The sequence below is a fragment of the Salmo salar genome, chromosome 16 (assembly GCF_965601325.2).
Source record: "Salmo salar chromosome 16, fSalSal1, whole genome shotgun sequence".
Taxonomy (NCBI): Eukaryota; Metazoa; Chordata; class Actinopteri; order Salmoniformes; family Salmonidae; genus Salmo; species Salmo salar.
The window spans coordinates 51,685,005-51,700,684 of record NC_138306.1 but is presented as its reverse complement, the minus strand read 5'-3'; the positions used below and the strand labels follow the sequence as shown (position 1 = coordinate 51,700,684).

The 15,680-nt window shown below is 44.7% G+C and overlaps 1 protein-coding gene across 7 annotated transcripts in view; it reads right to left on the bottom strand.

Moving 5' to 3' along the window:
* ptprsa (protein tyrosine phosphatase receptor type Sa) overlaps positions 1 to 15,680 on the bottom strand; it is a 422,798-nt gene that overhangs the window by 160,802 nt on the left and 246,316 nt on the right. For all 7 annotated transcript variants that reach the window (XM_082962769.1, XM_082962771.1, XM_082962772.1 and 4 more), the window contains one exon: positions 8,470 to 8,658. In XM_082962769.1, coding sequence (XP_082818895.1) covers positions 8,470 to 8,658 — 189 coding nt within the window. The remainder of the gene's footprint in view (positions 1 to 8,469; positions 8,659 to 15,680) is intronic.

The window sequence follows — 15,680 nt, the reverse complement described above, 5'->3', positions numbered from 1 at the left end:
CTTGATAATCTGCTCAGCCTGACAAGGGCAGCGAGGGCCTGGGGTCGGGAGCCATGGGGACAGGAGAGAAATGTCAGTCCTCTTCCACACCTCCAAAAGGAGCTCACCTCGGGGAGTCTACACGTAAATATCAGCACAGCAGTCAGTATGGACCTGGCACATCCATCCAGCCAGCACCAGCACTGTCTCCAGAGGCTCAACAGTACACGCGCCGCGTCCAAATGAAGGGCTTTTTGTGTTGTTTGTATGTTTTGTGTGGCTAAAAAGCCACATTGTTAAGGTGTGAGGTGTACATGGTAAACACACCAGCATGTGTGTATGGTACTGGGATGGTAGTGTGTGTTTGTGAGGAAGGGGTGTAGGGGTGTAGGAGAAAGTAAACACACCAGCATGTGTGTATGGTACTGGGATGGTAGTGTGTGTTTCTGAGGAAGGGGTGTAGGAGAAAGCCGTCCCCCTCCAGTTAAATCAAGTGCCACAGCAACAGCCAACAACAGGCAAAAAAACTAAAAAAACATAACCCCTATTCAGGAAGTTTAACCACCACAGCAACTTTTCCATATGTCTTCCTCAACGTTTAAAGTCTCCAAGGGTACTGCCGGGAGTGTCCAGAGTGATTTACACACACCTTGGTAAGTTCCCACATATGACTGACTCAGAGATGTCTGACACCAAAACTAATTAATGCTTCAAACAAACAGAAAGAGGCATGGGGTACTAAGTAGAGGCATGGGGTACTAAGTAGAGGAAATAAATTCAACCAAACTAAACAAAGACCCCCCCCCCCCCCACACCCAAAGAGAGAAACAATTTTGAAGTATTTATTCAACCTTGAGCAGGTCTGCTCCGTTCCGTTTGGAAAGGGGAGATTAAAGAAAATAAGCGTTCAGCTGCTCAACTGGAAATGATGGCAGCTGAGGGGGTTCGAGCGCGGCAGGCCTTTTTCTCAACAGCGTAAATGAGGCTTGCTGGTAGACTGGGATCTCCAGTAACAACAGCTAGCCGTCTTCGCAGCTAACATAGCTATTATAGACCTTCATATTTAAAAACAAAAGAGGCAAAGAAGACTTGTTTCTCTCACAGACTACTAAAGGCATGAATTTGAATGTTTTCAATACTGCAAATTATAACAGATAGTCTCAAAAAGCCGGCCTCAGATAAAATCTGAAGTGTGGAAATGTGGTAAAAAAAAAAATACAAAAATGTAGACCCAATCCATAACACTTGGAAAGGGCAACAAAGCTTTAGTTGGAGTTTTGTTAGACAGTGGGGGAGCATTGGGCAGCAGGAAAAGTTTTTATTGAGAAAACATTTGGCTAAGGAGGGAAGGTTGAGCTGGCCACAGCGTGGGGCTGGAGGGTTCAGCCACACAACTCTCCTGCAGCGCCCCCCAAAACCTGGAAACAACTCCAGTTCACCCCGTCACCACTACACCTTCCTGCCTTTATGGAATGAAGGCTTGTTTTTGTATAAATTCTCAGGGTCATTGAAGCCCTCGACTGTGTGCTTTCTAATGAGAGGTTCACTGTGTGTGTGTGTGTGTGTGGGGGGGGGGGGGGGGGGGGTAAAGGTCATATTTGTCTGTTCATAAACTTCAGGGTTTCTAGGTAACCTTCTTCTTATTAATACTAGTATACTCATCTAATTAATACTAGTACACTCATCGTATTAATACTAGCATACTCATCTAATTAACACTAGTATACACATCTAATTAATACTAGTACACTCATCCTATTAATACTAGCATACTCATCTAATTAATACTAGTATACACATCTAATTAATACTAGTATACTCGTGTAATTAATACTAGTATACTCATCTAATTAATACTAGTATACTCATCTAATAAATACTAGTATACTCATCTAATTAATACTAGTATACTCGTCTAATTAATACTAGTATACTCATCTAATTAATACTAGTATACTCATCTAATTAATACTAGTATACTCGTCTAATTAATACGAGTATACTCATCTAATAAATACTAGTATACTCATCTTATTAATACTGGTATACTCATCTTATTAATAATTGTATACTCATCTAATTAATACTAGTATACTCATCTTATCCATACTGGTACACGTATCTTATTAATACAAAAGTTTTGAGAATGACACAAATATTAATTTTCACAAAGTCTGCTGCCTCAGTTTGTATGATGGCAATTTGCATATATTCCAGAATGTTATGAAGAGTGCTCAGATGAATTGCAATTAATTGCAAAGTCCCTCTATGCCATGCAAATGATCTGAATCCCCCCAAAACATTTCCACTGCATTTCAGCCCTGCCACAAAAGGACCAGCTGACATCATGCCAGTGATTCTCTTGTTAACCTGTTGGGTCTAGGGGGCAGCATTTGCACGTCTGGATAAAAAAAATGTACCCGATTTAATCTGGTTACTAATCCTACCCAGTAACTAGAATATGCATATACTTATTATATATGGATAGAAAACACTCTAAAGTTTCCAAAACTGTTTGAATGGTGTCTGTGAGTATAACAGAACTCATTTGGCAGGCAAAACCCTGAGACATTTTCTGACAGGAAGTGGATACCTGATGTGTTGTATTGACTTTAAACCTATCCCATTGAAAAACACAGGGGTTTAGGAATAGTTTGGCACTTCCTATTGCTTCCACTAGATGTCACCAGCCTTTACAAAGTGTTTTGAGTCTTCTGGAGGGAGATCTGACCGAACAAGAGCCATGGAACGGTGATGTCCCATTAGACACCTGGCGCGCTACTTCATGTTGGGTACCCTCGTTCCAATACGTTATAAAAGGCTATGCATTCGTCCACCTTGAATATTATTCATGTTCTGGTTAAAAAAGGCCCTAATGATTTATGCTATACAACGTTTGACATGTTTGAACGAACGGAAATATATTTTTTCCCCTCGTTCATGACGAGAAGTCCGGCTGGCTTACATCATGTGCTAACGAGACGGAGATTTTTGGACATAAATGATGAGCTTTTTTGAACAAAACTACATTCGTTATGGACCTGTGATACCTGGAAGTGACATCTGATGAAGAGAATCAAAGGTAATGGATTATTTACATAGTATTTTCGATTTTAGATCTCCCCAACATGACGTCTAGTCTGTATCGCAACGCGTATTTTTCTGGGCACAGTGCTCAGATTATTGCAAAGTGTGATTTCCCAGTAAGGTTATTTTTAAATCTGGCAAGTTGATTGCGTTCAAAAGATGTAAATCTATAATTCTTTAAATGACAATATAATATTTTACCAATGTTTTCTAATTTTAATTATTTAATTTGTGACGCTGACTTGACTGCCGGTTATTGGAGGGAAACGATTTCCTCAACATCAATGCCATAGTAAAACGCTGTTTTTGTATATAAATATGAACTTGATAGAACTAAAAATGCATGCATTGTCTAACATAATGTCCTAGGAGTGTCATCTGATGGAGATTGTAAAAGGTTAGTGTATCATTTTAGCTGGTTTTATGGTTTTGGTGACCCTGTCTTTGACTTGACAAAACATTACACACAACTCTTGTAAATGTACTGTCCTAACATACTCTAAATTTATGCTTTCGCCGTAAAACCTTTTTGAAATCGTAAAACGTGGTTAGATTAAGGAGATGTTTATCTTTCAAATGGTGTAACATAGTTGTATTTTTGAAAAATTTGAATTTTGACATTTATTTGGATTCAAATTTGCCGCTCTTGAAATGCACCTGCTGTTGATGGAGTGCACCACAGGTGGCACGCTAGCGTCCCACCTAGCCCCAAGAGGTTAACACAGGTGTGAGTGTTGACGAGGACAAGGCTGGAGATCACTCTGTCATGCTGATTGAGTTCGAATAACAGACTGGAAGCCTCAAAAGGAGGGTGGTGCTTGGAATCATTGTTCTTCCTCTGTCAACCATGGTTACCTGCAAGGAAACACGTGCCGTCATCATTGCTTTGCACAAAAAAGGGCTTCACAGGCAAGGATATTGCTGCCAGTAGATTGCACCTAAATCAACCATTTATCGGATCATCAAGAACTTCAAGGAGAGCGTGTCAATTGTTGTGAAGAAGGCTTCAGGGTGCCCAAGAAAGTCCAGCAAGCGCCAGGACCGTCTCCTAAATTGGATTCAGCTGCGGGATCTGAGCACCACCAGTACAGAGCTAGCTCAGGAATGGCAAAAGGCAGGTGTGAGTGCATCTGCACGCACAGTGAGGCAAAGACTTTTGGAGGATGGCCCGGTGTCAAAAAGGGCAGCAAAGAAGCCACATCTCTCCAGGAAAAACATCAGGGACAGACTGATATTCTGCAAAATTTACAGGGATTGGACTGCTGAAGACTGGGGTAAAGTCATTTTCTCTGATGAATCCCCTTTCTGATTGTTTGGGGCATCTGGAAAAAAGCTTGTCCGGAGAAGACAAGGTGAGCGCTACCATCAGTCCTGTGTCATGCCAACAGTAAAGCATCCTGAGACCATTCATGTGTGGGGTTGCTTCTTAGCCAAGGGAGTGGGCTCACTCACAATTTTGCCTAAGAACACAGCCATGAATAAAGAATGGTTCCAACACACCCTCCGAGAGAAACTTCTCCCAACCATCCAGGAACAGTTTGGTGATGAACAATGCCTTTTCCAGCATGATGGAGCACCTTGCCATAAGGCAAAAGTGATAACTAAGTGGCTCAGGGAACAAAACATCGATATTTTGGGTCCCTGGCCAGGAAACTCCCCAGACCTTAATCTCATTGAGAACTTGTGGTCAATCCCCAAACAAACAAAAACCCACAAATTCTGACAAACTCTAAGCATTGATTATGCAAGAATGGGCTGCTATCAGTCAGGATGTGGCCCAGAAGTTAATTGACAGCATGCCAGGGCGGATTGCAGAGGTCTTGAAAAAGAAGGGTCAACACTGCAAATATTGACTCTGCATCAACTTCATGTAATTGTCAATAAAATCCTTTGACACTTATGAAATGCTTGTAATTATACTTCAGTATCCATAGTAACATCTGACAAAAATATCTAAAAACAATGAAGCAGCAAACTTTGTGAAAATTAATATTTGTGTCATTCTTTTGGCCACGACTGTAGTATACTCATCTTATTAATACTAGTATACTCATCTTATTAATACTAGTACACTCATCTAATTAATACTAGTATACTCATCTTATTAATACTGGTATACTCATCTAATTAATACTAGTATGCTCATCTTATTAATACTAGTATACTCATCCAATTAATGCTAGTATACTAATCTAATTAATACTAGTATACTCATCTAATTAATACTGGTACACTCATCTTATTAATACTAGTATACTCATCCAATTAATACTAGTATACTCATCTAATTAATACTTGTACACCCATCGTATTAATACTAGTATACTCGTCTTATTAATACTTGTACACTCATCCAATTAATACTAGTATACTCATCTTATTAATACTAGTATACTCATCTTATTAATACTAGTACACTCACCTAATTAATACTAGTATACTCATCTTGTTAATACTAGTATACTCATCCAATTCATACTACTATACTAATCTAATTAATACTGGTACACTCATCTTATTAATACTAGTATACTCATCCAATTAATACTAGTATACCCATCTAATTAATACTAGTACACTCATCTTATTAATACTAATATACTTGTCTTATTAATACATGTACACTCATCTAATTAATACTAGTATACTCATCTTATTAATACTAGTATACTCATCTTATTAATACTGGTATACTCATCTTATTAATACTGGTATACTCATCTAATTAATACTGGTACACTCATCGTATTAATACTGGTACACTCATCCAATTAATACCAGTATACTCATCTAATTAATACTAATACACTCATCCTATTAATACTAGTATACTCGTCTTATTAATACTTGTGCACTCATCTTATTAATACTGGTATACTCATCCAATTAATACTAGTATACTCATCTAATTAATACTTGTATACTCATCTTATTAATACTTTTATACTCATCTTATTAATACTAGTATACTCATCATATTGTCCAATTTTACACAACAGCATGTGAAACTGTCTACACAGGTGGTGAGAGTAGCTTGGACAGCCTGGTTCCTGTTCGTGAGTAGTGGATGAGAGGTGTGTTGAACACACACACCACACATCTCAGGTTCCTATCCTTGTTTCACCTTTCTACTTGAATCTGGGAGCCAAAGACGGTTCGCATAGTGGGTGGGAAAAGATACAAGTAAAAAAGGAAGGGTAGGAAAGGGACAGAGAGAAGAAGAGAGGGAGGAAGGACGTGGGAGAGAGGATGCGGGGCATGCATTTTAAAAGTAGTTAAAATGCCATCTGCTTCGGGGACAATGGGGATGTTTGTGGACTTAGTAAGACACTTACCAAAGGCTTCTGAAAATCATAATGGAACAGAAAAACAAATAGAAAGAAGGAAAAACAGAACAATTAATTTTAGGGTTTAGGTGCTGCTAGCAGGACCACCTAGAGTGCTGGAACGACACTGCTAAGGTTGATCTTTATGACCCCAGAATGTGATTATTACATGACATTTTTCACACAAAAATGTAATATTTCACACAGGCGTTCAGGCAGCAAAAGGTTAGCATTAAGTACATGTACCACTTCTTGACTTGTGTGTAGAACTCAAGTTGGCAAGTTTGCGATCATTTAAAAAAAATCGTATTTATTTCAAATACTGGCTTTATTACTTGGGGATGCTACCTCTCAAAACGCACTTTGCCAAATGCTTTATTCATTGTACCAAGGGGTAAAACATCTAGGATGCATATCAGGGGCAAAGTATTTAGAAGTGTTTAGAAAATTGGAAAAAAAACACTTTAATTATTAAATAGTGTTCAACTTCAGGTTAGAAAATGAGTTATTTGGCTTTAGTTCCATTTTGTTATTGTTATTGGTTAGTGGTATGAACTAAGAACTTTGTTCAGATAGAGGTTGTTGACATCTGCATGATGTGCATTCAGTGACAACAGCATCTCAACGGACAGACAGACAACAGACAGAGACACAGCGAGGCAATCCGCTCTGAGTGTAAAAAAGTGCAGACACGGCAAAAAAATAAAGACATTGTGGAACAGAGAGACAGGTGAGAGAGCAAACAGGGGGGTAGACACGTACAATATCAGACAGGAGAAAGCAGGAGAAAATCCAGTAAAAACCCAACCAGCTTTCTCTGTAACTCTTCGAGCTTCACGGATGAATAACAACAACAGCAACAAGCAAAACACACATACATCTCAGGATATGTCAAGCCTAATCATGCATCAGTATGCATGTTTGTCCGTACAATCTATAAACGAAGCCCAATGAGTCTTCCCTCCTACCGTCACTGCACAGGATGAAGCTGAATGAGTGCTAAAACCAGCTCTAGACTCTAGACATTAACATAAGTGGAAGAAAAACTCAGCTTCATAGGAATCCCTCATGGGGGACTGCTGTCCTCAGATAGGGAAGTCAAGAGCATTTTTGCACACAACCTCAGCATCTCCAAAGCACTCCGTGAGCTCCTGATACCCCCACAGAGAAACCCCCTGTCGGGTAACACCAAGACACGGAGCACTCAGAAAGTTGTACGACATCATCTAAATGAATGAACCCTTTTTTTTTTGCCACCATGGAATTTATTTTGGTGAATTTCAAGTGGATATTTTTAGCTGTAATTTGCTCACTTCTTACGAGCCAAAGGTCCTAGAAAACAGCTATTTTCTATATTTATCACAAATCAAGTGTTTTAGTGTGCGCTTCGCAAGGGCCACATCTAGGACAAGAACTCAGTTGAGACAGACTATTTATTTAGTGTTAGCAGCTGCAAATCAAATAGCATGTATTGCATTTTTCTGATGGTGACACATTGTCAACCTAAAAAATCTACCCCCTGTTGCCTGGGACCACTTTAATGATATATATATTGTAAGACTTTGCTGCACTGGGTCTCTCTCATTAAGGTTTAATCAACGGCTACGAGATCACACCTACACTTCCAGTACTGAGGGGGAGAAAATTATACCAAGCTCTGTTTCTCTCTATTACACATTTCTGGGACCTATTGAATATTTTTTTGACCTGCCCTTGATCAGATCTTCTGAACAGAATCAAGCCCAAATTATCCACCCAGTCACCGCGTATCAATCATAAGGTTTCAGGGCTAAGCTATAGCACTCACAATCGGAATCATGGCCGCTCACCCTTTTGCATTTAAAAAGCAACCAGTTGCAGCTGAAGGTGTAGCTAAGCAACCAGGGCAGCTGAAGGTGTAGCTAAGCAACCAGGGCAGCTGAAGGTGTAGCTAAGCAACCAGGGCAGCTGAATGTATAGCTAAGCAACCAGGGCAGCTGAATGTATAGCTAAGCAACCAGGGCAGCTGAATGTATAGCTAAGCAACCAGGGCAGCTGAATGTATAGCTAAGCAACAGCGTGAACACAATTTCCTTACCTGAGCGCAGCTGTTTGATTCGCCCGTTACTTGCGTTGGGGTCTATGGGCAGGAAGTCCTTAAACCAGGTGATTTCTGGGTCGGGGTTGCCGCTGGCAGCACAGAGCATGGTGGCTGTCCGGGTCCGCTCGACCACCTTCAGCTGGGGACCCATGTCTATGTTGGGGAATCCTCCCGGGAGCAAGTCCTCTGTAGAAGGGAGAAAGGAAAAAGACATGGTTATTGGTGTTGGTTAAATTAATTAACTAGTTACTCTGCTACTGCAGTAGCACTACTCCATAGCGAGTCTAAATAAGTGTTTATCAACCAGAACACTTTTAGGTACTTGGTAAAACAAGAATGAATGTCCTGCTTTAATGTTCCCTGAGAATCACAAGAGGGATCACGATATCCATTCTAACACAGCTCAATCCAAATACCACTCCTTACACATAGGGAAGAAAATTGCATGAGAGATATTTCAAAATGAAATCCTCTCTTCCTTGAATATCATGATTGTGTGACCTAACTGTAACCTGTTATTTACAGTACCCATTCACACTCCATTAGTTCTAACCGGATATCCTAATCTGAATTGGGTTTAGATAACAGCAGACAGCTACACCTCTAGAGCTCGAGATTACGCTGGGCGCAGAGACAACTCGGATAAACCAATAAAGCAGATTAGGATCATCTTGATGAGGCCAGAAAACAGCAGTCCTCTGAGTCCTGAGAAGTCCCGACCTCAAGCACCAGGGGGCCAGGAGACGTTGGAACCCGAGGAGGGAAAAAGAAAACCAGAGACACCTGCCTCCGACTTCCTGCCTCCGACTTCCTGCCTCCGGGTTTACTGGGCTAAACCAATCGGAGACACACAGCAGCCCACACAAACAAAGCCGACCAATCTGAAAATATAACGCCTGAATCTCAAGTACCTGTGAGTGAGTACTCAAACAAACCTAAACAACAGTTTGTGCCCCTCATGTACCACACAACCCTACCCACCCCACCCCACCCTACCTCATCCCACCACACACCATCACACCCCACTCCACTCCACCCAACCCAACCCCATCCCACCCTACCCTACCCCATCCCACCACACACCACCACACCCCACCCCACTCCACCCTACCCCACCCAACCCCACCCCACTACACCCAACCCCATCCCACCCTACCCCACTCCACTCCACACAACCCAACCCCACTACACCCAACCCCACCCCACTCCACCACACCCAACCCCATCCCACCACACCCAACTCCACCACACCCAACCCCATCCCACCACACCCAACTACACCACACCTCACTCCACCACACCCAACCCCATCCCACCACACCCAACTCCACCACACCCAACACCACCACACCCAACCCCATCCCACCACACCCAACTCCACCACACCCAACCCCATCCCACCACACCCAACTACACCACACCTCACTCCACCACACCCAACCCCATCCCACCACACCCAACTCCACCACACCCAACACCACCACACCCAACCCCATCCCACCACACCCAACTCCACCACACCACACCCAACTCCACCACACCCAACCCAATCCCACTACACCCAACTCCAACCACACCCAACCCCACTCCACTCCACCACACTCAACCCCACCCCATCCCATCACACCCAACCCCATCCCACCACACCCAACTCCACCACACCCAACACCACCACACCCAACCCCATCCCACCACACCCAACTCCACCACACCACACCCAACTCCACCACACCCAACCCCATCCCACTACACCCAACTTCACCACACCCAACCCCATCCCACCACACCCAACTCCACCACACCCAACCCCATCCCACCCAACTCCACCACACCCAACCCCACTCCACTCCCCTCCACCACACCCAACCCCATCCCACCCAACCCAACTCCACCCCACCCCATCCCACCACAACCAACTCCACCCCACTCAACCCCATCCCACCACACCCAACCCGACTCCACCCCACCCAACCCCACTCCACCACACCCAACCCAACCCCACTCCACCACACCCAACCCCACCCAACCCAACCCCACTCCACTCCACCACACCCAACCCCACACCCAACGCCACCCCACCACACCTAACCCCACTCCACCACACTCCACCACACCCAACCCAACACCACCCCACCACACTCCATCCCACTCCACCCAACCCAACCCCACCAGACCACACCCCCACCCAACCCAACCCACCCACCAGACCACACCCAACCCCACACGACTATGATTAGAGGAGTGCCCAAAGGAGTGCTCTGTCTATCACCACTGGTCTTTCCATAAAGAAACAACCGTAACACTAGCCACAGCACACTTTCGATCACGGAAGGAAACATACAACACTTGCAGGCTAATTATCCATTCAGTCGTGGTACACTGCGGCAACTTAGCAATTACTGTACTTAATCATGCAAGCTGAACGAATTAACCGCTATCGAGCAACAAGGGGCTAGTTAGCGCTTCTTAACTAGCAGTGCCCTTCCAATGCTAAGTGTTATTAGCATGGGTACTCTCCCACTGTCTGTTGTGAGTCTTCTAACAAGGGTTCTGGAGCTTTCCTCACGCCTGACCGCTACTCAGAAGAGCCAAGTTGTGACTCACGGTTGGGGATTGAGAATCTGGGCCTATCCCCTGACCCCTCTGGCCACTGATCCAGCTGTGAGGGAAAGACAGTGCCAAGCGTACAGCAGAAGTAATCTCTCATCTTCAGGGTACGGACAATGACCTCACATGCGCCAGACATCATGGCGGGCATGTCGGCGCCTGGAGACCACTTGATTGAGGAAATAAGGCCAGTCAGTTTAGTTTGAGTCATGGGGAAGAGTGGAGCAGGGATAAGCAGCTGCCAAGGGAGAATGAGAGAGAGAGAGAGAGACATAGAACAAGGTGAAGAAAAGAGAGTGAAGAAAAGAGAGCAGACAGGAAGAGAGAAAGAATGAGAGACAGGCCTCTAAAGTAAGGCCCACTCATAGGCTACCAAGCATGAGGGCTGATACTAGCAGAGAGGACTATAAATTTGCAGAATCCTCTCCATCGATTACTAACGGATGCTGATGTATGATCTCTTTGTACTGCGGTTCCCCTGAGGGTAGAAAGCTGCAGCGAGCCTGTATCTCATCCCACACTTGATGATGCTACAGAACAGTGTGAGTCTCCCTTACTCTCTCTCTCTACTTGTGCCTCTGTGACATCAATGTGCTGTTTGTTAGACGCGTTAAGTGTTGTGGTACTCCTCCGGTTATATTGGCAGGACACACCTGCTTTTCCCCCCCCACAAGAGGCAGGAAAGGCTGTTCCCCACTTCTCCAGGGGGCCCTCTGAGATGTGACATTGAGCATCTACCCACGCTTCACATCCACACGTTACGTTTACCTCAATGACCCTGTAAGTGGGAGAGCAACTCCTTTAACCACACCCAGTAGTAAATGAAGCCGCAAGAACAATACGACGAGCATTTTGATTTGAGTTTAATTCAAATCAAGCGAGTGATGGAGGGATCAGTGAATAGATGCATAGAGGAGCTTGGAGTTGCAGAGGGTGGGCAAAGGAATGAATGGGCAATCGGGGGAACAAGAAGTGCAGGGGTGGACGAATCACGGTGCAATTATGCTATCATTACCCGCTGCTCCCGATCGGAGACAGCAGACTAAAAATCCCCCTTCTATTAGCATCCCAGGAATGGTGTCTGATACAATCTCCCCTGCAGTTTAGGGAGCACTGTCGATAGAACCTGTCGTGCAAGAATAAATAAAACACTTTAAAAAAATGAATGTTAGTTCAGGGTTAGCCAGCCTGAGAAAAGGGGAAGAAAAGAGAGCGGGAGAGAGTGAGAGAAGGAGAGAGGGAGAGAGGGAGAGAAGGAGAGAGGGAGAGAAGCCAATGACGAGGGCTGATTGTACCCTGAGGGTGTCCTAGGACTGCCAGTGATTATATGTGTGTACGATGCACACTGGTGCTCTCCGCAATGACAAATCTTCGGCGCAAATCAAATCAGCCATGCTGCGACCCGATCGGTCAGTTGAAAAGCCATTGTTTCATTTGCCAGAAGGGCCTCCGAACGCGCGCCGCTCATCATCACGTTGCAGAGCATTTGTCATTCATGCTGCGACTGGATTTTTACACAGACAGCAATTACACCCCCGCCTGAGTCGGCTCCTCTGTCCTGCCATGCATGCCTGTACATGTTTTAGGGCTACAGCTAATAAACCAACCCTCCACAAACATCCTTCATTGGAGGGATTCAAACAAACCTTACAATGAAAATATCTCAGATTACTCAGCAATTACATTGGCTTTCGCAGGGGAGGGGTGACATTGAAAGTATACATTACCCAGCATGCAAACCAGGATGTCGCCCCCATATTTATCGAGGGCTTTTGTTTCCTGTCGCTTTCAGAAAACATTTTCATGCTTGAAATTGGCAGTGTCATGCAATTACGTGTTGGCACTCTTGCCGAGAAATTGGCATCTGGGCAGCTCGGACTGACATTGGCCATTCTCAGAGGATGAGCGTCTGAAAATGGTGTCATGATGATGATCACAAAGTTGGATTACATCCGTTGTCTACACCATCCAACCGCTGGCTGAGGACCCAGATATCCAATGGTTACCCTCCTTCTCCAGTAGCAGACTTTTTCCTCTTTGTTTCTCTAGTCTTTGGCTATGCTGCTGATGGCGCAAATTATGCTGGTGGCGCTCATTATCTGTGATTATCTTTAATTGTGATGCACTGTTTAATGTCATTACGCAAGCGACAGATGCAAAGCCTTTAATCTGATCGGTTAGCTTAGCACCCGCGTCTGTGGACTCATGCCATGGGTGCTGTCATGTCCCCTTCCTCGTTTCTGAGAGCTACGACCTACTTGAGCTGGTCATCTCCCCTGAGTTTTTTACACCCAAATGAATTCCGTTTCTAACTGAATCCCAGTTTCACCCTTTTGCTGACCTGGACCTGTGAATTGGGTGTAAAGTACAATTTGATAGAGCAGCTATTGGAAAGAGGGAAAGACATTTTGGGTCTGTGCAATGATTTCACCCTTTCTGATAGGTTGGCATCAAAGCTCTTTTGACTGAACCATTCATTACCATACCAAAAACAACAGTTTCCCCATCACGGCCTGGGACTGCAGCAAATGCCATGGGTGAACCTCCATTCCGGTGCACTTACTACTTATATTGACATGTTCACTTTCCAAAATGATCTAATTTCATCTGTGGAATAATCAGGTTAACGGATTACCATTCGCCACAGCCAGTGATGGGGCTTTAGAAAAGGCTGTGTATTAATATTACAGAGAGTGTGGAAAGAAAGAGGGAAAAGAGAGAGATGGAGGGAGGGGGATGAGTGCTGGGGCTGCAGAGACAGAAAGAGAGAGTGAGGGAGGGGGGTGAGTGCTGGGGCTGCAGAGACAGAAAGAGAAAGTGAGGGAGGGGGGTGAGTGCTGTGGCTGCAGAGACAGAAAGATAGAGTGAGGGAGGGAGGAATAGAAGAGAAGCCTCAGCATTACTCTAGCCTTAAAATAAATAGACATTTAACTAATCTGCATCCCCATCTGTTTGGACTCGGGAGATGGTCAATTTAATTTGCTGCCCTCCCAGTCCAGGCAGCTGAAGTCACATAATCGGCAGGCAGGCCGGCCGGTGTGTGTGAGAAAGAGAGAGAGACAGAGAGACAGAGAAAGAAAGAGAGAAAGAAAGAGACAGAGACAGAGAGAAAGTGAGCGAGAGAGAGAGAGAGAGAGAGAGGGAGGGGGTGGGCTTATGTGAGGCTGAAGAGGGTATGTGGGGGAAAGATAGGTGGTGGCAGAAGTAGCGGGGTAGGAAAACTAATCACGGGCTCTTCGCCTTCGTTGTGCTCTCCTTCGGACTCCAATCTCAGGTAGATAATGGGCTCAACCTCTCCCTCCCCGCTCACTGCACTTTCACAGTCGGTGTGCTATACGAGAGGTTATTGGTACCTATTGGTATTCTTCACGCTTATTGCAGGACCAAGGGCGGAATTTACATCCAAATCTCAAAATGGAGAAAAAAAGTTCAAAACCGCACCATATTGCAATTGAAGGAGTTTGTCGGTCAGGTTTTTTTAACATACCGACTGCAGGGTTGCCACAGTGTATCTGTTTGAGGAGAGTGGTTCACGCATCCATTCTAATCGACTGTCTGTGGCCTCAGGAGCATTACAACTATTGGGGTAGTCAATAAAATCATTCCCTCACTGGAAAAATGACTTTCCTCTGGCATATGAAGCGGTGCTCTGAGTGTTCCACACAGAATGATCCCTGTAAACCTGTCTACACCTTCGTTAGGCCACACTTGTAATGCTTTGCAACAGGCAGTGTGTTCATCGCACTGTAGCAGTGTGTTCCCAGCACTGTAACGGCAGCCAGCTACGGTGTGTTCCCAGAACTGTAACATCAGCCAGCAGCAGTGTGTTCCCAGCATTGTAACAGCAGCCAGCAGCAGTGTGTTCCCAGCACTGTAACAGCAGCCAGCAGCAGTGTGTTCCCAGCACTGTAACGGCAGCCAGCAGCGGCGTGTTCCCAGCACTGTAACAGCAGCCAGCAGCAGTGTGTTCCCAGCACTGTAACAGCAGCCAGCAGCAGTGTGTTCCCAGCACTGTAACAAATCAGCCAGCAGCAGTGTGTTCCCAGCACTGTAACGGCAGTTAGCAGCGGTGTGTTCCCAGCACTGTAACAAATCAGCCAGCAGCAGTGTGTTCCCAGCACTGTAACATCAGCCAGCAGCAGTGTGTTCCCAGCACTGTAACAGCAGCCAGCAGTGTTTTCGAGAGCCACTCCCTATAACAACCACAGTGATAGCCTCTTGAGCAGCATGTCTCTGGCTGAAGCCTAAATGTGGACTTGTGTAATTTCCTGAGGAGTACAGGCTTTCAGTAAACACTTCTATTGTATGAGACTCCAGGAAAACAGGGTGATCCTAAAGTGCCAAAGGTCTCCTACTTTGACCTCTCATCACATTTCCACAATCCCAGTCTTTTTCTCCCACCAACCTCCATTCAACCAAACTTTAGCAGCACTGACAGCCTACAGCCTTCATGTCAAAGGCTCTATGGGCCAGGGGTAGTGTTCCCCAGGGGGTTCTCACAGCAGCTGGTTAGACCTTCGTTCCTCAGCTTCAGAATTTCACAGCTGGCTAACACACGCCACCTCTTTCCCTTCTTCTTTAAGTGCTTGTTGGTGGACAAC